The sequence below is a fragment of the Oncorhynchus kisutch genome, linkage group LG6 (assembly GCF_002021735.2).
Source record: "Oncorhynchus kisutch isolate 150728-3 linkage group LG6, Okis_V2, whole genome shotgun sequence".
NCBI classification, from domain to species: Eukaryota; Metazoa; Chordata; class Actinopteri; order Salmoniformes; family Salmonidae; genus Oncorhynchus; species Oncorhynchus kisutch.
The window spans coordinates 47,470,499-47,497,241 of NC_034179.2; the positions used below are offsets into that span (position 1 = coordinate 47,470,499).

The 26,743-nt window shown below is 43.7% G+C and overlaps 1 protein-coding gene across 2 annotated transcripts in view; it reads right to left on the minus strand.

Annotated features, from left to right (window-relative positions):
- The window catches only part of LOC109892926 (transmembrane protein 132E), a 373,494-nt gene that overhangs the window by 56,471 nt on the left and 290,280 nt on the right, over positions 1–26,743 (minus strand). For both annotated transcript variants that reach the window (XM_020485814.2, XM_020485813.2), the window contains exon 3: positions 14,823–14,963. In XM_020485814.2, coding sequence (XP_020341403.1) covers positions 14,823–14,963 — 141 coding nt within the window. The remainder of the gene's footprint in view (positions 1–14,822; positions 14,964–26,743) is intronic.

Consider the following 26,743-nt stretch of genomic DNA (forward strand, 5'->3'; position numbering starts at 1 on the left):
GGTAGCTTGGCGAAACGACGCTTGACAACTAGAACTGAGAAAACCAGACACCCGAATCGTTCATGTAGGGAATGAGAGTTACACGGGTGGAAATTGAGTAAATGCGCTTTAGGGATATGTTGTGTGGGTGACGTGTCTTCTTCAAATGGAAGGCCTTGTTAACAACGCCCTTTCTGTGCGTCCTGGTTAGCTTTATTAACTGCGTTATTGTGGGCCATCAGTATTAATCAACCTGAATGACCTCTAGGCTACACCAAGATCATTTTGGAGTTCCGTATCTCACATGGTTCTCGGTTAGAGTAAATTTAAATCAGCCCTGTTGGATGTGTCCACTGATTTGCAAGAAACTGTGGTTGTGTCTTATTGTCTTGAGCATGCCAAGGGGAGAGATATGCCTTGCTACTGTAGCTATCACAGCACAGCTCCGTAGCAGAGGATTGCTAAAGGGCTGCGACAGTGATTCACATGGCTGGAGCTATCACTTCAACACTTCACCCCATGATCCGGGAATATTCAGCTCCCAGACCTGGGTTAAAATCCTTCAACTAGCCTACAGTTGAGGCTCTCTCTTTCTTCTTCTAAGAGTTTGTACAGATATTACATAGCCCCACCAATTTTGAGCCCCACCCTTCTAGCTTGGGGGGGATGCCTGTTTGGCATTTTATTTTAGCATTAATAAGTGTTACATATCAGGTTGCAAACAATGTTAAAAAAATAAAAAATAAAAAACATGGTCTCTTTTTTGTTTTCTTGAGTAAGGCAGCTCCAAAATGCAGGTGGGGCATATGGAATATACAGAGCGTAGGGATTAGTAATGTTCTCTAGTGATTGGCTCAGTGTTCTGTCACTCATGGGGACACTATGTCACCGGAAAATCTAAGGGTAGAGCTTGAAAATGTCAAGCCCTTTGGTGCTGCCAAAGAGTTACATTAGAAGTGCCCATCGAATAAGGCTAAAAGGTCATTGGCCACAGATACAATTAAGTCAAATCATGTTATATATACAGCAGCTTTTATTGGACTGATCATGTCAATATCCTACTTTCAAAATCTTTGCTAGCTAGCTAGCAGTCATCATCATGAATCAAGTCAACAAATCCAACAATGAGTGGTTTGGAAGGAATCAGTGGCTAACTGCAAGCACTGCAAAGCAATCACTACCCTGCTATTCAGTAGAGTGGGTGTGTGGTCCCAAGTCTGGGTTTACAGATCTCTTTTCCAAGCTTAAAAGGATAAACATTCAACATTGGCCATGGTGTCAATCCAGCATGACTTCTGCCTCGCTCAAAACAACTGGAAACTCACAACTGGGAAATCTGTTTTCAGTGAGTTCAAGACGACTGGGAAAATAAGTTTTGAACGGTCATCTAACTCGGAATCTCAAGTCGGGAACTCAGACCTCTTTTTTCATTTTTTTTATTTCACCTTTATTTAACCAGGTAGGCTAGTTGAGAACAAGTTCTCATTTACAACTGCGACCTGGCCAAGATAAAGCATAGCAGTGTGAACAGACAACAACACAGAGTTACACATGGAGTAAACAATTAACAAGTCAATAACACAGTAGAAAAAAAAGAGTCTATATACATTGTGTGCAAAAGGCATGAGGAGGTAGGCGAATAATTACAATTTTGTGAGTGATAAATGATCAGATGGTCATGTACAGGTAGAGATACTGGTGTGCAAAAGAGCAGAAAAGTAAATAAATATAAACAGTATGGGGATGAGGTAGGTAAATTGGGCGATTTTTGCAATTCGTTCCAGTCACAGGCAGCAGAGAACTGGAACGAAAGGGGACCAAATGAGGTATTGGCTTTAGGGATGATCAGTGAGATACACCTGCTGGAGTGCGTGCTACAGGTGGGTGTTGCCATCGTGACCAGTGAACTGAGATAAGGCGGAGCTTTACCTAGCATGGACTTGTAGATGACCTGGAGCCAGTGGGTCTGGCGAAGAATATGTAGCGAGGGCCAGCCGACTAGACCATACAGGTCGCAGTGGTGGGTGGTATAAGGTGCTTTAGTAACAACACGGATGGCACTGTGATAAACTGCATCCAGTTTGCTGAGTAGAGTATTGAAGGCTATTTTGTAGATGATCGTTAGGATAGTCAGTTTTACTAGGGTAAGTTTGGCGGCGTGAGTGAAGGAGGCTTTGTTGCGGAATAGAAAGCCGACTCTAGATTTGATTTTAGATTGGAGATGTTTGATATGAGTCTGGAAGGAGAGTTTACAGTCTAGCCAGACACCTAGGTACTTATAGATGTCCACATATTCTAGGTCGGAACCATCCAGGGTGGTGATGCTAGTCGGGCGTGTGGGTGCAGGCAGCAAACAGTTGAAAAGCATGCATTTGGTTTTTACTAGCGTTTAAGAGCAGTTGAAGGCCACGGAAGGAGTGTTGTATGGCATTGAAGCTCGTTTGGAGGTTAGATAGCATAGTTAGTGTCCAAGGAAGGGCCAGAAGTATACAGAATGGTGTCGTCTGCGTAGAGGTGGATCAGGGAATCGCCTGCAGCAAGAGCAACATCATTGATATATACAGAGAAAAGAGTCGGCCAGAGAATTGAACCCTGTGGCACCCCCATAGAGACTGCCAGAGGACCGGACAACATGCCCTCCGATTTGACACACTGAACTCTGTCTGCAAAGTAGTTGGTGAACCAGGCAAGGCAGTCATTAGAAAAACCGATGCTACTGAGTCTGCCGATAAGAATATGGTGATTGACAGAAAGCCTTGGCCAGGTCGATGAAGACGGCTGCACAGTACTGTCTTTATCGATGGCGGTTATGATATCGTTTAGTACCTTGAGCGTGGCTGAGGTGCACCAGTGACCAGCTCGGAAACCAGATTGCACAGCGTAGAAGATACGGTGGGATTCGAGATGGTCAGTGACCTGTTTGTTGACTTGGCTTTCGAAGACCTTAGATAGGCAGGGCAGGATGGATATAGGTCTGTAACAGTTTGGGTCCAGTGTGTCTCCCCCTCTGAAGAGGGGGATGACTGCGGCAGCTTTCCAATCCTTGGAGATCTCAGACGATATGTAAGAGAGGGTGAACAGGCTGGTAATAGGGGTTGCGACAATGGCGGCGGATAGATTCAGAAATAGAGGGTCCAGATTGTCAAGTCCAGCTGATTTGTATGGGTCCAGGTTTTGCAGCTCTTTCAGAACATTTGCTATCTGGATTTGGGTAAAGGAGAAGCTGGAGAGGCTTGGGCGAGTAGCTGCGGGGGGGGGGGGGGGGGGGGTTGTTGGCCGAGGTTGGAGTAGCCAGGAGGAAGGCATGGTCAGCCGTTAAGAAATGCTTGTTTAAGTTTTCGATAATCATGGATTTATCGGTGGTGACCGTGTTACCTAGCCTCAGTGCAGTGGGCAGCTGGGAGGAGGTGCTCTTGTTCTCCATGGACTTTACAGTGTCCCAGAACTTTTTGGAGTTAGAGCAACAGGATGCAAATTTCTGCCTGAAGAAGCTAGCCTTTGCTTTCCTGACTGACTGCGTGTATTGGTTCCTGACTTCCCTGAATAGTTGCATATCGCGGGGACTATTCGATGCTATTGCAGTCCGCCACCGGATGTTTTTGTGCTGGTCGAGCACAGTCAGGTCTGGAGTGAACCAAGGGCTATATCTGTTATTAGTTCTGCATTTTTTGAACGGAGCATGCTTATCTAAAATGGTGAGGAAGTTACTTTTAAAGAATGACCAGGCATTCTCAACTGACGGGATGAGATCAATATCCTTCCAGGATACCCGGGCCAGGTCGATTAGAAAGGCCTACTTGCAGAAGTGTTTTAGGGAGCGTTTGACAGTGATGAGGGGCGGACGTTTGACTGACCCGTAGCGGATACAGGCAATGAGGCAGTGATCGCTGAGATCCTGGTTGAAGACAGCGGAGGTGTATTTGGAGAGCCAGTTGGTCAGGATGACGTCTATGAGGGTGCCCTTGTTTACAGATTTAGGGTTGTACCTGGTGGGTTCCTTGATGATTTGTGTGAGATTGGGGGCATCTAGCTTAGATTGTAGGACTGCCGGGGTGTTAAGCATATCCCAGTTTAGGTCACCTAACAGAACAAACTCTGAAGCTAGATGGGGGGCGATCAATTCACAAATGGTGTCCAGGGCACAGCTGGGAGCTGAGGGGGGTCGGTAGCAGGCGGCAACAGTGAGAGACTTATTTCTGGAGAGAGTCATTTTTAAAATTAGTAGTTCGAACTGTTTGGGTATGGACCTGGAATGTATGACATTACTTTGCAGGCTATCTCTGCAGTAGACTACAACTCCTCCCCCTTTGGCAGTTCTATCTTGACGGAAAATGTTATAGTTGGGTATGGAATTCTCAGAATTTTTGGTGGACTTCCTAAGCCAGGATTCAGACACGGCAAGGACATCAGAATTAGCAGAGTGTGCTAAAGCAGTGAGTAAAACAAACTTAGGGAGGAGGCTTCTGATGTTGACATGCATGAAACCAAGGCTTTTTCGATCACAGAAGTCAATAAATGAGGGTGCCTGGGGACATGCAGGGCCTGGGTGTTTCTAGAGCTCCGACCTGAAGATCACTGACGTCATCATGATTCGACTTTGTTTCCCCCCCAGAGTTCCCAGCTGTCTTGAATGCACCATAAATCCAGAGAATGCCTGACTTTGATGACAAAGAATGGCAAAGAAATTGCCCACGTAGGACCGCCACGCCACCTTCCTGTTCAAGTGAATACAGCACAACAAGGTGAGTCCAAAAATGTATTGTATACTGCTGCATAAATGACGTAATATGCCTGGGAGATATGTATACTGTAGCTAAGAAAGTAATACTAAGTGTATCTTGTGTAGTAAGCTGTTAGAGTCCATGTGCCTCACCCTAATTTCGCCTACTGTTCTGACTTGGTGCACATGTAGCCAAAAGCCTGTTTTAGAGAAACATAATCATTGAATATTGTAAAAGCTTGCATTGTCTGCTTATAAGCCCCGTTTATTTATCCTACGGTTCTGACTTGGTGTACAGGGAGAATACTGTAAGAACGGCCCATGTTATGAATTCTGTCTCTGTACATTTCAAAAGTGCTGAACAAATAGTTATATTGACTATGTCCGTCCTATCTTGCTCATTAATGTCCTAATCGAAATGACGGAATGCCTCTTATCCACTCATCGTCCCCTTATGCCGTAGTTTGCACATCTAAATTGTCAGTAGAAACCACATTTGTTTAAGCAAGTTAGCCATATCAGCTATGTTTTTTTAAAAGGCTGTAAATGAGGATGAATTAACTGTTTCGTTGCCAGACAAGGCTCCGCTGATAGCCAAGTGTAGCAGTGGTAAGGTGATGGGACCGCTGTTGTTGGGACTCTGCTGTTGGGATAGCTTTATGTAGGATCCAACTGTGTGTGGGACCTGTTGGTCACCGTTATAGTGCAATGAATGTATTGTTTAGTGATGTGTTGTGTAGTGGGTTTGCCCCTCCAACATTTACATGCTAAAATCGCTACCGCATAACCCTATAGACTAGGCAAAGACAAATGTGGCAGTCAAATGATGTATTCAAGATGGCGCCGGAGAGGATGGATGCCGTTTTATTGGCTCTTAACCAACTGTGCTATTTTGTTTGTTTTTTCACATTATTTGTAACTTATTATGTACATTATGGCAAATCGGACCATAATTATATCCTCCTGATTCCTGCTTACAAGCAGAAATTAAAGAAGGAAGCACAAGTGACTCGGTCTATAAAAAAGTGGTCAGATGAAGCAGATGCTAAACTACAGGAATGCTTTGCTAGCACAGACTGGAATATGTTCCAGAATTCTTCCCGATGGCATTGAGGAGTACACCACATCAGTCACTGGCTTCATCAATAAGTGCATCGATGACGTCGTCACCAAGTGACTGTACGTACATATTCCAATCAGAATCCATGGATTACAGGCAACATTCGCACTCAACTAAAGGGTAGAGCTGCTGCTATCAAGGAGCGGGACTCTAACCCGGAAGTGTATAAGAAATCCCGCAATGCCCTCCGACAAACCATCAAACAGGCAAAGTGTCAATGCAGGACAAAGACCAAACCGTACTACACCGGCTCTGACGGTTGTCAGATATGGCAGGGCTTGCAAACTATTAAAGACTACAAAGGGAAGCACAGCCGTGAGCTGCCCAGTGACACAAGCCTACCAGATGAGCTAAATAACTTATATGCTCGCTTCGAGGCAAGAACACTGGAACATACATGAGAGCATCAGCTGTTCCGGACGACTGTGTGAGTAAGACCTTTAAACAAATCAACATTCACAAGGCCGCAGGGCCAGACGGATTACCAGGACATGTACTCCGAGCATGCGCTGCCCAACAAGCAAGTGTCTTCACTGAAATTTTCAACCTCTCCCTGTCTGAGTCTGTAATACCAAAATGTTTCAAGCAGACCACCATAGTACCTGTACCCAAGAACACTATGGTAACCTGCCTAAATGACTTCCGACCAGCAGCACTCACAACTGTAGCCATGAAATGCTTTGAAAGGCTGGACATGGCTCACATCAACACAATTATCTCAGAAACTCTAGACCCACTCCAATTTGAATACCACCCCAACAGATCCAGAGATGATGCAATCTCTATTGCACTCCACACTGCTCTTTCACACCTGGACAAAACGAACACCTATGTGAGAATGCTATTCATTGACTACAGCTCAGCATAGAATACCATAGTGCCTGCAAAGCTCATCACTAAGCTAAGGACCCTGGGACAAAACATCTCCCTCTGCAACTGGATCCTGGACTTCCTGACGGGCCGCCCCAAGTGGTAAGGGTAGGTAACAACACATACGCAAAGCTGATCCTCAACACGGGGGCCCCTCAGGGGTGCATGCTCAGTCTCCTACTGTTCTCCCTGTTCACTCATGACTGCACGGCCAGGCATGACTCCAACACTATCATTAAGTTTGCCGATGACACAACAGTGGTAGGCCTGATCACCAATAACGATGAGACAAACTATAGGGAGGAGGTCAGAGACCTGACCGTGTGGTGCAGGGACAACAACCTCTCCCTCAACGTGATCAAGAAAAAGGAGATGATTGTGGACTACAGGAAAAGAAGGACTGAGTACATCCCAATTTTCTTCGATCGGCTGTAGTGGAGCAGGTTGAGAGCTTCAAGTTCCTTGGCGTCCACATCACCAACAAACTAACTTTGTCCAAGCACACCAAGACAGTCGTGAAGAAGGCACAACAAAACCTATTCCCCCTCAGGAGACTGAAAAGATTTGTCATGGGTCCTCAGATCCTCAAAAGGTTTAACAGCTGCATCATCGAGAGCATTCTGACGGGTTGCATCACTGCCTGGTAATGGCAACTGCTCGGCCTCCAACCGCAAGGCACTACAGAGGGTAGTGCATATGGCCCAGTACATCACCGGGGCCAAGCTTCCTGCCATCCATGACATCTATACCAGGCGATGTCAGAGGAAGGCCCTAAAAATTGCCAAAGACTCCAGCCACCTTAGTCACCCCCCCTGCCTCTTCTAAGCTGTTGCTACTCTCTGTTATTTTCAATGCATAGTCACTTTAATAACCCTACCTGCATGTACATATTACCTCAAATTACCTCGCCACCGGGGGCCCTGCACATCGACTCTGTACCGGTACCACCTGTATTTAGCCCCGCTACTGATATTTACTGCTGTTCCTTAATTATTTGTTATTCTTATCTCTGACTTTTTTTGTATTTTCTTAAAACTGCATTGTTGGTTAAGGGCTTGAAAGTAAGCATTTCACTGTAATGTCTACACCTGTTATAATCGGCACATGTGACAAATAACATTTGATTTGATTTGAGTTTGATTAGTCAGAGAGTGCCTCTCCACAATGGTTCCTTTGAATCAATAGTGACGATTATAAGTCAAGAGCAACATCCGTGAGAGCATGCCAACTCGACCCTGTTGATTGCTTTACCCTTTGTTTAAAATTGAATTATTCAACGTGTTAACCGAGAATCAATTTCCATCAAATCTGATTTTCCTTTCGTCCCCACGGGGATATGGTAGGACACTGCATTTACAAAATGAATACTGCCATAATTAGGAAGCCATTTGCAAAAATCGATAGCCTAGTACAATGCATAACAAGAGGTGAGGGAGGATCCAGACAACAAGAAAGCATTAAGCAGTGGTGTGCTGGGGCTAAGTGTAAATGGGCCTGTGCTTAGAATAACTTCAGGGATGATTAAGCAGCAATCCAAAGAAACTTTGGGGGGCAAAATAAGGCCAAACAACAAAGATTGTTAATTGGATCAATTGTGTCACCACATTCAAAATAGCCAACCTTGTCCCCTTCAGACTATTTTGTGATGACTTGCAGATCAACCGAACACAAGTGTTGAAACATTATTTGTACTCAGTGGTAGGATCTTTGAAAAAAAGACAAGTGAGATACTGGTATTTATTTATTCTTATTTAACTAGTGAAGTCAGTTAAGAACAAATGCTTACTTACAATGACAGCCTACCCCAGTCAAACACTAACCCGGACAACGCTGGGCCAAATGTGCGCCGCCCAATGGGACTCCCAATCACGGCCGGTTGTGATACAGCCTGGAATCAAACCAGGCATTGCATCTCAGTGCTAGAGGTGTCACTACAGACCCTGGTTCAATTCCCCGAGTGTGTGCACCTATCAGAAGTCCACGAAGTACATGTTTATGAATGTGGTGTTAACCTCCTAGAGTCGATTGACACATTTGTGCGTCAATCTTAGTTACATAACAAAAAATCCCCATCAAAATCTGTCAGTTTAAGCTAGAGATATTTTGCCTTGGATCCGTCTCAATACACCAAGTACTTCTGAATCTGCGATGAAACGTGGCAAAGAAAGCCACAAGTGTCAGGAGACTCGTCTGACGTCGGTACCGTCGATGTGCCAACTTCTGTCTGGTAGCATCCAAACTATTTAGGCTACAAACTAATAGGAACCCAATGTGGAAAGGGGATATTCTCACGAACTCGATGGAGTTCTCCATTTTGCTCTACGACCCTCACAAATGTCACTCGTCCGAAGATAACCAGTAACGGATAAATAAATTAAAAAGTTAGGGAAGTATGAAGGTAGTTTTGTGACTATCAAAAAAAGGGGTTAAATACTGTATGTTATGTTTAAAGAATTAACCACCAGGTCCTCACATGTTTCTTTTACATTAACATGGTACATATTGTTTTCATTACACTTATGATGAACACATAATGACTGTATGCTGTCATACAACAACGGCATGCTTAACACAGAGCAACACATGGTCGACATTAAAAGCAGTCACTATTCTTAGTTCCTTGTATAACGAACATGTAACCAGGCTATGGAAGAAAGTCATCTTTTCCTCTATCAGGAAATGCTAAATGCTCCGAAGCGCCGCCTTCGCCCAGAAGATTGATCACGCTTTGTGATTGAAGATGAAAATATGATCAATTATTGGCCTAGATGTTATGCCAAACCATGTCAAATGAAGGCTTTAAACCTATTAGGCTTAATGTGGTAATATAACTGGGACCATCTTTTGCACGGATCTACTCATACTACTTTTGTGGGCAAATATATAAAGCAGCCCAGCATGGTCCATTATCTTAAATATATACCAATGTCGGCACAAAAAGACAGAACTATATCACAGTTAAATGTGTTTTCCAACAGGTCCCAGCATTAATGTTATTGCACTTAGCTTGATAAAGTGGGCCTGATTCTATCGTTTTTATTTACTTTTAACAGCGAGAAGGCCAAATCAAATGACAATAGGAAATCGCCTTCTATTTATCCTCAGAGACTGCTACCTGGCTTTAAAATGTAGGCAAAACACATTAGTGACAAATTAAATGCTTTGAAAGGCTGGTCATGGCTCACATCAACACCATTAACCCAGAAACCCTAGACACACTCCAATTCACATACCGCCCCAATAGATGACACAGATGACGCAATCTCAATCACACTCCACATTGCCATTGCACACCTTGACCAAAGGGAACACCTATGAGAGAATGATGTTAATTGATTAAAGCTCAGCGTTCAACACCATAGTGCCCACAAAGCTCATCACTAAGCTAAGGACCATGGGACTAATCACCTCCCTCTGCAACTGGATCCTGGACATCCTGACGGGTCATCCCCAGATGGTAAGGGTAGCAACACCACATCTTCCACGCTGATCCTCAACACGGGGGCCCCGCAGGGGTGTGTGATTAGTCCCCCCCCTGTACTCCCTGTTCACCCACGACTGTGTGGCAAAGCACGACTCCAACACAATCATTAAGTTTGCTGATGACACAATGGGGGTAGGCCTGACCGACAACGATGAGACAGCAGTGTGGTGCCAGGACGACAACCTCTCCCTCAACGTGAGCAAGACAAAGGAGATGATCATGGACTACAGGAAAAGGAGTGCCGAACACGCCCCCATTCACATCGACAGGGCTGTAGTGGAGTGGGTCGAGAGTTTGAAGTTCCTTGGTGTCCACATCAACAACAAACTATTGTCATAACTCTCCTGTGATGATCTGAAGGATCAGGTTACAGTGGGTCTGCTCTACAGGGTGCTCTCTCTCTCTCTTGGAGGAGGAGAGCGGGAAGTCGGCTGTTTTATGGTCAGTCATAAAATGCACTGCTCCTATGCTCTGTAATGTAAACTGTGGAACACAGAGACACTTGGACATCAAAAGTTTGAAAAATTAAACAATATTTCTATTTTTGAAAGCGTGGATGTGGTTGTTGGAAACTTAAGGGACAGTCATGGTGAGCGTGTTTCATTTGGTGATCTCATGAAAGACAGGAAACATTCATTACTGTGTCCTTGGTTGTGTACACTTCTTAATTATGGGGTTCACATCTAGATATTGTGAAACGTATGTGATTAAACATGGAACAATTTGTGCAAAGATGTAATGTGATGTTAACCTTCTAAATGAGAAAATATGGGTTTTCATATGAAGTTAACCAAATCAATGGCCACGCCCAAGTGAGCATAGACATTAGGTCGGCATCATGGACTGCCCTTTTCTCAGAAGTGTGTAAAACCACGTCCTACAACATTTACATGAAGTCGGAGAACGCTGTGATGGAGTCCCCATGTTGGAATGGCTACAATTCTATAGGCCATTAGACCAGAAAATATGGAGCTGATGCTACATGTTGAAATGGAAACTAATCGATCACTACACAACAAGAGCAAATCCTAGACGTATAATTACTAGTCCGCAGCTGGAAATTACAAAAGTCTAGTACGAGAATACCGTCAACCACGGAAGCATCTATTCTATTCAACAACCATCTGTACACCTGACGTATCCATTACAACAGACACTATCCAGAGCCGCTGAGAAAGCACCAACTACGAAATACATTATGACCTCTGGGGAAGTTAACCAGAGACTCTGATGAACTGACTCTCCAGCATACGCGCCGGCGATTCTCACAGAGAAGACAACAACATATGGGCATAAATATATACATTGTATTGATTCTCGAATGAGCGGCCATGTGCAAAGGATTAGCATTTCGATGAATATACAGTTGAAGTCGGATGTTTAAATGTATTTGGCTAAGGTGTATGTGAACTCAGTTTTTCACAATTCCTGACATTTAATCCAAGTAAAAATGCCCTGTCTTAGGTCAGTTAGGATCACCATTTCAATATAAGAATGTGAAATGTCAGAATAATAGCAGAGAGAATGATTTCTTTCAGCTTTTATTTCTTTCATCACATTCCCAGTGTGTCAGAAGTTTACATACACTCAATTAGTATTTGGTAGCATTGCCTTTAAATTGTTTAACTTGGGTCAAACGTTTCGGGTAGCATTCCCACAATAAGTTGGGTGAATTTTGGCCCATTCGCCCTGACAGAGCTAGTGGAACTGAGTCAAGTTTGTAGGCCTCCTTGCTCGCACGCGTATTTCAGTTATGCCCACAAATGTTCTATCGGATTGAGGTCAGGGCTTTGTGATGGCCCTCCAATACCTTGACTTTGTACTCCTTAAAACACAATTATGGAAGTATGCTTAGGGTCATTGTCCATTTGAAGACCCATTTGCGACCAAGCTTTAACTTCCAGACTGATGTCTTGAGGTGATGCTTCAATATATCCACATAATTTTCCTGCCATCTATTTTGTGAAGTACATCAGTCCCTCCTGCAGCAAAGCACCCCCACAACATGATGCTGCCACCCCCCTTGGGATGGTGTTCTTCGGCTTGCAAGCCTCCCCTTTTTCCTCTAAACATACCGATGGTGATTATGGCCAAACAGTTATATTTTTGTTTAATCAGACCAGAGGACATTTCTCCAAAAAGCACGGTCTTTGTCCACATGTGCAGTTGCAAACCGTAGTCTGGCTTTTTTATGGCGGTTTTTGAGTAGTGGCTTCTTCCTTTCTGAGCGGCCTTTCAGGTTACGTTGATATAGGACTCGTTTTACTGTGGATATAGATACTTTTGTACCTGTTTCCTCCAGCATCTTCACAAGGTCCTTTGCTGTTGTTCTGGGATTGATTTGCACTTTTCGCACCAAAGTACGTTCATCTCTAGGAGACAGAACGTGTCTCCTTCCTGAGCAGTATGACAGCTGCGTGGTCCCATGGTGTTTATACTTGCCTAGTATTGTTTGTACAGATGAACGTGGTACCTTCAGGTGTTGGGAAATTGCTCCCAAGGATGAACCAGACTTGTGGAGGTCTACAATTTTTTTCTGAGGTCTTGGCTGATTTCTTTTGATTTTGCCATGATGTCAAGCAAAGAGGCAGGTAGACCTTGAAGGTAGACCTTGAAAAACATCCACAGGTACATCGCCAATTGACTTGAATTATATCAATTAACCTATCAGAAGCTTATAAAGCCATGACATAATTTGACATAATTGACATAATTCCAAGCTGTTTAAAGGCACAGTCAACTTAGTGTATGTAAACTTCTGCCCCACAGGAATTGTGATACAGTGAATTTTAAGTGAAATAATCTGTCTGTAAACAATTGTTGTAAAAATGACTTGTGTCATGCACAAAGTAGATGTCCTAACCGACTTGCCAAAACTATAATTTGTTAACAAGAAATTTGTGGAGTGGTTGAAAAACGAGTTTTAATGACTCCAACCTAAGTGTATCTAAACTTCCGACATCAACTGTAATTATCAACTGTGTGTTGTCAATCCATTTTGTCTCTCCCGCTCTTTTCTGACTCCACCCCTTTCAATTGTCTAGCAAGCAGTCATACCGGTTTAGCCCACTAGGGGCTTATCAATGCATTGTGTTAGTAACCAATATCTACTGTTTGTTTGTTATGTATTTCTTTGATTATTTAGTTAGTAAATAAATAATTAAGCCAATTTGTATATTGCCGATTCATCATTTAGGCTAGGGTTTGTGCAGATATCCAAGGGTTTGCGACATTCAGTAATGAGAACTGATGAGGTAATAACGATACATTAATAGAAGAGTAATCGATAAGATATGACCATTTCTGAAGAGTTGATTCAGGAAATAGAGGCTCCATAAACATTTGCCCGTGGTGCCCCGATTTCCTGGTTAATTAAAGTGTACATGATTAGTTTAATCAAGTAATAATAATTACACATAGGGAATTGATTTGATAAAATAACAGTCATCACATTTAATGATAGTCCAGACACAACACTATCATTGTCCAAACACACCAAGAAAGTTGCGAAGAGGGCACAACAATGATTTTTCCATCTCAGGGGACTGAAAGATTTGGCATGGTAACCCAGATCCTCAAAAAGTTCTACAGCTGCTCCATCAAAAGCATCGTGACCGTTTGCATCACCGCCTGGTATGGCAACTGCTCGGCATCAGACCGTAAGGTGCTACAGAGGGTAGTTCATCACTGGGGCTAAGCTTCCTGCCATCCAGGACCTATATGCTAGGCAGTGCCATAGGAAGGCCCAAAAAATTGTCAGACTCCAGTCACCCAAGTCATAAACGATTCCATCTGCCACTGCACGGCAAGTGGTAACGGAGCACCGAGTCTAGCTCCAAAAGGCTCCTTAACAGCTTCTACCCCAAGCCATAAGGCTGCTGAAAAATTAATCAAATGGCCACCCAGACTATTTGCATTGACCCCCCCCCCCTGCTGCTACTCGCTGTTTATTATCTATGCATAGTCACTTTACACCTACCTACATGTACAAATTACCTAGACTAACCTGTACCCCTGCACATTGACTCGATACCGGTACCCCTATATCCTTTTTTTCTTTGGATTATTTAGTAAATATTTTCTTAACTCTATTTTCTTAAAACTGCATTGTTGGTTAAGGGCTTGTAAGTAAGCATTTCACAGTAAGGTCTACACATGTTGTATTCGGCGCATGTGACAAATAAAATTTAATATAATCATGGGTACCTTTGCCCAGTGATGGGCAAAGATATTGCTGCCATATTTGGCAATGACAGAATCCCATCTCCATGGCACTGTAATGCAGCAACATATACAAGTTAAACTGTACATATCATTTTGGCATTTTTCTATTGGTTTTGTCTACACATAAAATGGATCCATCACTGAAGTTGTAATCAAGCTGTAAAAAGGATGCATTTGAAAACTACAGTTTAATGTAGTGGTCCCCCAATCAGATTTTTTGGGCAACTACCCTAAACTGGATCCATATCTACAGTATATTGCAAATAGGTCTATTGTAAATAGGACGTTTTGAAGATGTCTCGTATCGTCTTTCAAAGAACAAACCATCTTAAAGTTTTTACCAGTGTGCTGGGCACGACCACCTCACTCACTCTGTGGTGTTTAAGTTAGATGGTTTGTGTTTAGTCCCAAGGCTGTTGACTTACCCAGCTTGTACTCCTTTGTTCTTGTTCACGTTGATGGTGGTGATGGAATGCTTTGCCCCGGACTGCACCTCCCAGTCCACAGTCCACTGGGCATTCTTTGACTTGGTTTGCAGAAGATTCACCCCTTTCTTTGCCTTGACCCTGTAATCGACAGATAAAATGAATAAATCAACTTTATGAACAGTTCATGATTTATCTGCGAGGTCAGAGGTTGTCGGTTTGTTTTTATACTATAGTTCCATCATGTGCACTGTAATACATTGGAGCAAATGCAATTTCAAAAGATCAATCATTGAAAGCTAATGTAGATCAGTGGTCACCAACCGGTCGATTGCGGCATTACTAGTCAATCATTAAACATTGCTGTAGAATAGTTAACGATAAAGCCTTGCACTCCTTGTGCTGTTGGAGGTAGATGCACTTGATTCAGAAGCCCTGCATACCGGGTAGGTAAAGTTTTCTCATTTTGAACCATTTCATTTGCCTGAAGGGAGCTGAATCAAGCTAAATCAAGTGTGCCTACTGCACTGGCTAATCGGATAGCTTAAATCACTGAGCCTACAGCTTCCACAACCCCACAGCAAAGTTTGATAATAGCCTACATGAGATTTCATAACTTTTAAAACCATAACCATAGAGAGATTGTCAAAGAATACAGCAAAGAGACGAGTTCATGTTTTTATTCAGCACCGTCAACACTGTTTTAATTCAAGACTTTTGCAAAACATAAGACGTGCTTCTCCTACTTCCACTCGCGCTACAACCAGCACTGCAGCTACAATTAATGTTTCAGTAGGCATGAATTTTCATTATTAGCAGCTTGTCGTGTCTATTTTTAGATTGAGGAATATTTCACCTTCTCTGGTCATAGGAACAACATGAATTTGTGCATTAGGCATAGAAAACCTGGTGCGACTCAAGTTTCACCATCAGGTTAGGCTTACTGCACAAACATAATTCCTACAGAACTATTTTTATTAGGTTAATGTTGCATAGGCTTACATTTTTTTAATCCTGTTAAAAACAATAATCTGAGCGGTAGATCTCCGCTTGCTTTTTGATTCCGAAAGTGACCTCGACTCCGAAAAGGTTGGTGATCGCTGACGTATATGGACAATGTGGTGATACAGCTTATCTAAAGACAAAGGCTATTGCACTCGATAGTATTTCTCATCCAGCCAACTGTATATTAAGCATCAGGAAAATTATAAAAATCCACTCCATATTCTTTGGTTCCATAATCTTTTGAGAGAGCTTGAATATTGTACTGCACAAGGGTTTTTAAGACTATGATCCATTTCAGTGACTCTGATTAATTCCCCCATATAAATGAGAGGGTATGAGGAATGTGAATTGAGCTTGCCTTAGCACTCGCACAAAGCCGAGTAATGAGTGAGTGTAGCAAATCAGAAAGGTTCAGCTGTGACTAGTAATAAGCACTGATTCTGTAATACTCTCGCCAGCTTTGTAGCTCTGATAGAGGAAAATGGAGGAGCCTGTGTGAACTACTTCAGCTAAGACATTATATATTAATTCCACACAGATGCCGTCTGCCATGGCAACTTCTATTAAGCACTGTGCTGAAGTGGATGACTGCTAAACAAGAGCGGTTAGCTCTAAATGCTCCTAATCCTTCAAGGCCATATAGCGAAAATGTCTTGAGTACAAACACATGCTCTGAAAGAGCATTTAAGAAATGACTTCTCTTTAACCCTCAATGTGTTTTAATTAACTGTTGTATGTAACCTTGTATGTAACTTATGGAGAATCATCTTGTTTAGCACATTTAGCTAACCTGGTTTGGTGCATAGCTCTTCATCCATCTAGTCTTGAATACATTTCTCAGATTGTCAAAGAGTGTGGTTAACACCTTCAAACACAACAATCCAGTGATGGCTCTATGCAACGGAAAGCAAGTATATTGAGTGACAGGCGCTCCTTGCCTCTGGATCATGAACAGCAATCTCAACAATCATCTCGAGCACTCCAATATCTATCTTGTTTATCACTCCAAGTAAACAGCTTTGAGGTTTGACAGTCAGTACAGAGCCTTGCAGCTGAAGAGCCGGAGGAAAAGAGAAGGAAGAAAACCTGGCTGGCAGGGATATGTTCTTAAGAGGGGCATGCTGGGAAAATTAGAATGTTCAAGCCAAGGAGATATCAGAGGGGATCGCAAATCAAAAACCTGCAACTGGCAATGTTCACATCTGATACAGAATTGACTCATATCTTTGTTGCAGTGCGGTGGCAGACACAGTTGTGAACCAAATTGTGTGTTTTGCAGAGGTTTGATGGTAACTAATTAACATAACATGATGATGCGTACAGTTAAGGCTTGTCAAAACAGCAAACTCCTTCCCATTGTGCAACTTTGGAGGGATGAGAGTCAGCAGTATGCCTGGCAGGTTGTTCTGCGACCTATACATCGGAATTCTGACCATATTTATTCAGGCTCTTGTAATCATATATCAATTTGATTTTATAACTAGGCAAGTCAGTTAAGAACAAATTCTTATTTACAATGACGGCCCCTTGTTCAGGGGCAGAATGACAGATTGTCTCCTTGTCAGCTCGGGATTCGATCTAGCAACCTTTCAGTTACTGGCCCAATGCTCTAATCACTAGACTACCTGCCACCCCAAGGCTGACCAAACACTTAAAAAGGGTGACAGCAAATTAATTGAGGGGGTGAATCTTTCTGCCAGCTTAACCCTCAACTGGTTTCAAACGCTCCCTCCCTGTGAACTGCCTGCTCCCTCTGCACTCCCTCCATTTGCCTTTAAACTGCCTGCTCCCTCTGCACTCACCTGATGACTGGACCATGACCAAGAGAGGCTGCAGCTCCCTGTTTTTCAATGAGGCCTAGGTTTACTCTTATCTCCCGCTCTACGCTGCTGCCGCCCTCTGAAAAAACACCTTCATTTTCAAATGGTAAATCTCTGAAGGTGCAAGGCAAGATTTGAATCTCTGTACGCAGTTATCGCACGCATCTTTCCCTAGGGAGTGAATCTGTGTGGAGGAACGGTGCACACCTGGAGTGTGCCCTTTCCAAACAGTAAACCCACAAACAGAGTTGGATTGGTTTGGTTCAGATGAAAGAAGACGGCTCTAAAGATCTAGCCCAGCTCCAAGTGTCACCTTCAGTACCAAGCTATGATTAGCAGAACACCTCCCAGTAAACAAGACAGAACACAGTGGGACTCTAACTGTTCAAAGTTGGCAAGGAGTCAACACCAAGACTTGGTTGTTAATGTGGTTTCAAGCCATCTGAATCAATGGCTTATAGGCAGTATTAATCCAGGTAGTGTAACGGGCTATGTTTATTCTTCACATTTACACCAGTCAAATTACAGCAAAGAGAAGGTTTTAACTGGAAACGAAAATATGAATAGAAACACTGTTGATTGTTCTTTAGGTTCAAGTCTAGCGCCCAATCCAGCCATATCCACCTCTTCCCTCACTTTCCTTCCTCGTTTTCAGGCTCTCCCAGACACAACTCTCCTGTGTGTGAAATTATCCAGCATCCACAACAAATCCTTTGTTTAGAGACCACTCACAGATTGCACATCAGTTTTTTTGGCAGTTGTTAGAGGTAGCATGTTGCGGTGAGGAGTGACAAAAACAAACATTTGACCATGTTGGCGGTGACAACAGCTCACAGATAAAGTGATTTGCCAACGTTGGGAGGCCAACATTGGGCTTTCACGTCGGTGCCCTTGGCAGACCTCGATAAGCAAATGCAGGGGAAAAAGTTCATAAATAGGAACTAAAATGTCATCACTAGAATTTCTCAAAGGCAAATTTCTCAAAGGCATAATCTGCACTCCCTTTTGCTCAACAATTAAATTTGGTCAGCAAAGCCTTTTTCCACTCATCTGTCGACTGAAGCTCCATTCGTTTCTCTGATAGGCCACATTAGAGACAACTTCTCCACTTGGAGTTCTGCAGTCAAAACAAATTCCCATTCTATGACAATATATTATTTGGCTATCAATGTATGCTTGTCCTTGGCCCTGTGCTTGATGCAGTGCCCTTTTCATGTGATGTGACATAACAGCTCGGCATGATATGTTTAAGGAAGCTTGCGAAACCTTATTATGTGTTTCCAGGATTTTGCACCCTTGAATTGGCAGCTTTTAAAAAAAAAAGTTACTTAACTAGGCAAGTCAGTTAAGAACAAATTCTTATTTACAATGACGGCCTTCCCCAGCCAAACCCGGACGATGCTGGGGCCAATTGTGCGCCGCCCTATGGGACTCCCAATCACGGCAGGATGCGATACAGCCTGAATTCGAACCAGGGACTGTAGTGATGCCTCTTGCACTGAGATGCAGTGCCTTCGACCGCTGCGCCACTCGGGAGTCCGAGTTTGATGTAATGTGAGGCCTAAACATATTCCAGTACCACTCCACTTAAGCCATGAATTGCACTGACAGAGCTATTATTTCAAAACTGCCACAACAACCATGGATTATGTTTACAAGGTGCGCTGCAAGTGACTGCTGTAGAAAATAGCACAAGAGACTATTAAATAACCTTTTAACCACAAAGGTACCATTCAACCGGGGTTCATTGAAGGTCCACAAGCAGTTCATGAGTAGTTATTTATTGAATTGTGATCTCAGATTTTGTGTATGCCAGACCTTGAGACTCACTGTTCGGCATTAAAATACAATGTTGACCATAGTCCTTTCTGATACTCCTCATACCTGTACATTATATCAAAAGTAAAGTCTCGTCAGGCCCAAAGTTGACTAAAGAGATAGAGAGAGCGAGAGAGAAACCTTAGTTTTGCATCGCCTCGGGGGAGCAGCACATGCCTCCTGCTCATTATTGTGGGAATATGAGAGGAACATCAATACGAGGATGTGTCAACCTCCCTCTCTAGCCATGTGGACATTCTGCCATAATTGGCAGCGGGCAGCCATCAGGACAGATGTTCGCTTTGCAAAGAGATGCCTGGCACCCCAAAAAGATTGGATGCACTTGTCACACTGCTGATGCTCGTCTGATGGTAAACCGAGTGGCCAGCCTAGGCCATGTGACAGGGCAGCCGCCACGGGTCGGGAATTATCAGCATCTTCAGTAATCTCTCGCTAAAACAAAAGACGATATGGGACGTGGACAGCGAGGGATGACCCGACAGTCAGGATTTACACTAATCTGACAAATCATCTGAGGAGAAAAGGACCAAAGGCACGTATAATAGTTTTCTTGGGGCTCTTTCGAAGATGCAGAGTATAGGAGCGTATAACTGTCGATCTGACATGAGCATGTGTAAAGTATATCAATCTGAGAAAAACAGTTTTGACAAAAGCAGGAAAGGGTAACCGAATAATGACGATCATGTTTGTATTCGTAACTATCCAACTACCAGTCTCAAAATGCAAAACAACTTTTAAGATATCCTGATTATATTGAGCTGATAAAAGTTTGCACTTAATTTGATCAGCTTTACACCTGACCCGTTGTTTTGACTCATCTAGCGGTCATGGCAGGGTTAAGTAGTTTCCGCAGACCAAATAGGCAATGAGAAAAAAGTGTAGAAAACCAAAACAGAGAAGATGTAGAGCTGCCTCATTACAATCAAAACAAGAGTTTCAACATCTGTTTCAAATATGGCTCATGACTACTTACAATGGAATGCAATTACAGTACCCAAAACAGAGGCTGCCTGGGAGGGAGGAGGGGTTGAGAGAGCAGGTTACGGCTCCTGTCTTATCTTTAAGTAGTGAGGTGGGCTGATGTGTTTCCCTCAAGTGGAGACTCCATTATCTGTGCCCTGATGGCACTGATGCAAATGCAGCCATCTGCACACACACATACGCACACACACACAAACCACAGACATGCAGGTGCACATACTCAGGCACACAAACACACATCCTGACAGCACTGATGCATGCAGCTATCTGCACACACAAACACTTATGCACACACACACACACACACACAAACCACAGATACACACACACACACAGGCACTGCATGACGGTGGTAGGGACAACGGTGGCTGGGAATCCGTCCTCCTGGAAAACAATTATTCTAAGTAGTTTTCCCATCAGCCGAAGCCATGAGCAGAAGACCCTCGGGTGAGCCAGAACCTTTCTGTGGAGGCAATCGGGGAAAAGCCGCTCTCCAATTTATTTGATAAGGCGAGTGGAACTGAGCGCTGCCAACAGCCGAAGAGAACAAGAAAATCAGGGCTTCTCTGAAACCAAGTTGCTGACATTTTCAGAGTTCACATCAGAGAAAGAGAGAGAGAGAGAAAGAGAGAGAGAGAGAGAGAAAGAGAGAGAGAGAGACGTTTGCACATATATGAATGCTGCCAGAACAAAAGCAAGTTGTCACATTGTGATTGGATACTCGGTTACTCTCTGTGAGGAATCTGAATACCGATACACTTGACAAGGTAAAATGATTTTCAGGGTGGGGGAGCTTTGACGATTACACCGGAAGCAGTGTGAGATTAAGTGCTGGGGAGAACTCTATTATTGTTATGCGGTTCAGAGAGCTTCTCCATCCGTCTTGATGCGGCGTCTCATCTCTCGACCCCTCTTGCCAACAGGAAATAAACATTAGCGCCATATTCATTTGACGTCGAGATAAATGTCATTTTGAGCACTTCTAAAGATCAACGAAATATCAGATTATATCCAGTGCTCATTGAATGTCAGAGGAAATACAGGAGACCTGGGATGAACTGACAGAGTAAGGAAACAAGAGGACAAAAGGGACAATCCCTCGATTTGGGTCAGCTTAGTTTTGGAAGGCCCCACATACATCTTAAAGCATCTGGTACAAAAATTCTAACTAAAAGAGAAAAACAAATCCCAACAATTGATTGAACGATTACACACAATGATAACAGTGGGGATAGGCGAGCACACAGCTTCCCAACGCAAACCTAGAGCTTCTAAACAGTGATGCCAGTTCTGTTCTCCAAAGGAACCCTCTTTTCATCCGTTCTCTCACGCACCAACTTATGTTCACACTGTTCTGTCAACCATATTTCCCCTTTCTACTCCCATGCATGATTCCCTTCCTCCTTCACCCCCTCGCCCCTTCCTCACTCACTGTCTATCCTCTTCAATAAATCACTTCCAACACATAGCTGTTCAATTAAAATTTTACTAGATATTGCTGGGGGCACTAACCTACTACGCCGGGTGCCATGATAAACCATCATGTAGCAGTCATGGCCTGTATTGACCAGCGCCTTTAAAGATAATTGCATTTTCATATCTCCCCAGCGAAATGGAGAGCCGTCTTCTTTATAGACAGTAAATGGAGACGACAGCTACTCACTGGCGCAACCTCCTCCTTTACTGCCCTGCCACACAGACTCTCAGACTCATAGTTCTACTATATGGATGTTGTGGAAGTGCAATACCATGAAGGTGCCACCAGGTGGCCGTCTGCTCACTGGGAGAAAGGGGGTTGCAGAAGTGGGGCTTTGAGAGGGATACTGGGTGGGGAAGGTGTTAAAGTTATATTGGGTGGGGTTTTGGTGTTAATAAATGCAAAATGTGATCCTCACATGATAAGATATGCTGCGATTTCGAGCTGGATTCAAAAGGACAATTGCTAGTTTGCCATATACCCTATCTGGACTGTGTTCATCTTTTTCCCATTTCTAGACTTCAGGCAGGTGCTTCAGACCCACATAGCCAGGTGATTTATCAACAAATGATACTTAGTTTGGGCAATGTCTCGATAAATGTCATTAAGCATCTCTCCACAAAAAAACAAAGATAGAAAAAAAGTTGAAAGGAAATAAAGCTAACCAGTAGCACTGCAGCGTAGTTCCAAATGGCATGTTACCATTACTCCCCGTGACCTCCGCCTTAACTCCAGGTGGAAATGTGCCACTGTTTAATATACTCCGACCTGTCCTCACTGCAACCTCGCCCTAATCTATTTCCCCAGGCTGCTGTTAAATCGCTCTGCTTCAGCTCCCTCCATCTGCTCCCTTTCTTACCCTCCCCCCCTCTCTTAACCCTCCCTTACTGATCCAAATAACTGTGCCTTGAGTTGAACGCTGATTAGGAGGCAGCGCTATCCGGTTCACCACTCTTGGAGTTGGAGGAGGAGAGCAACAGCGTCGGGAGATATATCTGTCTGCATATTGGTTGGTTGGTTCCCCTGGCCAGTGATTACACACCCATAGTGAATTTGGACAGTCGGTGCCCAGGATGGTCTTTAAAAAAAATCTAAATCAACACATCCAGACCGCCTCAAATGAGGTCTCCATCGACAATCAAAGCAAAATGTGCTGGGTTCTGGTTTTCAATATCAATATGGGATCTAGGTTACACACCTTCCATATAACTTCATTTTTGAAAAGGATGGTTTGTAAAGTGGGAGCGGCTAAGCCAAATGAAGCGTAACGTGGAGGCAGCGCAGTTGATCGGTATTGTAACTGACCCTGATAATGATCACTGGCCATCAAACTGTAAAACTTCAAGCGTGTGCAATAGCTAATAAAAACAATGCGGGATAGTAAAACTCAGCAAAATCACTCAAGGCCTGGTGCATTAGGTGAGGGCTGCGGAATGACTTGGATTGCATTTCAAGAGGTTATTCCACTCCAAAACAAACAAACAAACAAACAAACACACACACACACACACACACACAAACACACACACACACACACACACACACACACACACACACACACACACACACACACACACACACACACACACACACACACACACACACACACACACACACACACACACACACACACACACACACACACACACACACACACACAGGAAGGAATGTGAGTATTATTCAGTTCATTTAGTAATTGCTTGCTTTGTAAAGTCTACCAACCTTGCCAGCAAGCATGCCAGCTAAGATAGTTAGACAAGCTACTCTAACTTGATTGATAGCCTGAATGACTTCTTGGTAGGTAATTATGAAGTTGGGAGATTGGAAACCTATCTGAGCTAGCTAAAGCCAATTTCATACAATTGCTAGGTGGCTCGTAGTATTACAGAGAAACAACAAACAACAGACAAATCTGAGGGGCACGTGCCCCCTATGGGCATGACACCTCTGAGAAAAAAAAACATTGACAGGGGTGACAATGACACCACCCCCTCTTTCAAAAAAGAAAGCCGTGAAATACCTAGACAGCTGAGCTGGAAGAGTGCCTTCGTCGTTGGCGTGACAATTTGCAATCCATGTTACATCAAGGGCTCAGGCCAGATCACGAGGCATCATGGCTGATGAGGGAACATGTACTTTTCACATGCTCAGGGCCATGTGGTTTTTACAGCAAGTTTGCTGAAATGGAAGAAAGCAATATTTTGTGCAACCAGGCTTTTATAAAAGCAGCATAAAACTCTCTCGATCTCACTCTCCTCTTTCTCTCCCTCCTACATGAGACAGAGCAGAGCAATTAAGGACAAAACCTAACCCTGAGCTGAGCCTGCTGACTGTGCCAAACAGGCCAAGCACATTTGGTATTTCCCCCCCCTGGACTATTATCGGTGGGGTATTATTTGTCAGAGAGGTAATGTGACACAATGCCTAAGGCATTGACACATCATCTTTCTAAGGCAACTGAAGCCAACAATAGCATTTCAAAGAAATTGACATGAAAATAAACCATTGACATGAAATCACGACAAATAAGACAGGCTAGTCTGATGGAATTACAGTGCATTCAGAAAGTATTCAGACCCTTTGACTTTTTCCACATTTTGTTACATTGCAGCATAATTCTAAAATTGATTAAATAAATGAAAATCCTTAGTAATCTACACACAATACCACTTAATGACAAAGCAAAAACAGGTTTTTAGACATTTTAGCAAATGTATTAAAAATAAAAAACGAATCTACCTTATTGACGTAAGTATTCAGACCTTTTGCTATGAGACTCGAAATTGAGCTCAGGTGCATCCTGTTTCCATTGCTCATCCTTGAGATGTTTCTACAACTTGATTGAAGTCCACCTGTGGTAAATTCAATTGATTGGACATTATTTGGAAAGGCACACACCTGTCTATATCAAATCAAATCAAATCAAATTTTATTTGTCACATACACATGGTTAGCAGATGTTAATGCGAGTGTAGCGAAATGCTTGTGCTTCTAGTTCCGACAATGCAGTAATAACCAACAAGTAATCTAACTAACAATTCCAAAACTACTGTCTTATACACAGTGTAAGGGGATAAAGAACATGTACATAAGGATATATGAATGAGTGATGGTACAGAGCAGCATAGGCAAGATACAGTAGATGATATCGAGTACAGTATTTACATATGAGATGAGTATGTAAACAAAGTGGCATAGTTAAAGTGGCTAGTGATACATGTATTACATAAGGATGCAGTCGATGATATAGAGTACAGTATATACGTATGCATATGAGATGAATAATGTAGGGTAAGTAACATTATATAAGGTAGCATTGTTTAAAGTGGCTAGTGATATATTTACATCATTTCCCATCAATTCCCATTATTAAAGTGGCTGGAGTTGAGTCAGTGTCATTGTCAGTGTGTTGGCAGCAGCCACTCAATGTTAGTGGTGGCTGTTTAACAGTCTGATGGCCTTGAGATAGAAGCTGTTTTTCAGTCTCTCGGTCCCAGCTTTGATGCACCTGTACTGACCTCGCCTTCTGGATGATAGCGGGTTGAACAGGCAGTGGCTCGGGTGGTTGATGTCCTTGATGATCTTTATGGCCTTCCTGTAACATCGGGTGGTGTAGGTGTCCTGGAGGGCAGGTAGTTTGCCCCCGGTGATGCGTTGTGCAGACCTCACTACCCTCTGGAGAGCCTTACGGTTGAGGGCGGAGCAGTTGCCGTACCAGGCAGTGATACAGCCCGCCAGGATGCTCTCGATTGTGCATCTGTAGAAGTTTGTGAGTGCTTTTGGTGACAAGCCAAATTTCTTCAGCCTCCTGAGGTTGAAGAGGCGCTGCTGCGCCTTCTTCACGATGCTGTCTGTGTGAGTGGACCAATTCAGTTTGTCTGTGATGTGTATGCCGAGGAACTTAAAACTTGCTACCCTCTCCACTACTGTTCCATCGATGTGGATAGGGGGGTGTTCCCTCTGCTGTTTCCTGAAGTCCACAATCATCTCCTTAGTTTTGTTGACGTTGAGTGTGAGGTTATTTTCCTGACACCACACTCCGAGGGCCCTCACCTCCTCCCTGTAGGCCGTCTCGTCGTTGTTGGTAATCAAGCCTACCACTGTTGTGTCGTCCGCAAACTTGATGATTGAGTTGGAGGCGTGCGTGGCCACGCAGTCGTGGGTGAACAGGGAGTACAGGAGAGGGCTCAGAACGCACCCTTGTGGGGCCCCGGTGTTGAGGATCAGCGGGGAGGAGATGTTGTTGCCTACCCTCACCACCTGGGGGCGGCCCGTCAGGAAGTCCAGTACCCAGTTGCACAGGGCGGGGTCGAGACCCAGGGTCTCGAGCTTGATGACGAGCTTGGAGGGCACTATGGTGTTGAATGCCGAGCTGTAGTCGATGAACAGCATTCTCACATAGGTATTCCTCTTGTCCAGATGGGTTAGGGCAGTGTGCAGTGTGGTTGAGATTGCATCGTCTGTGGACCTATTTGGGCGGTAAGCAAATTGGAGTGGGTCTAGGGTGTCAGGTAGGGTGGAGGTGATTTGGTCCTTGACTAGTCTCTCAAAGCACTTCATGATGACGGAAGTGAGTGCTACGGGGCGGTAGTCGTTTAGCTCTGTTACCTTAGCTTTCTTGGGAACAGGAACAATGGTGGCCCTCTTGAAGCATGTGGGAACAGCAGACTGGTATAGGGATTGATTGAATATGTCCGTAAACACACCGGCCAGCTGGTCTGCGCATGCTCTGAGGGCGCGGCTGGGGATGCCGCCTGGGCCTGCAGCCTTGCGAGGGTTAACACGTTTAAATGTCTTAC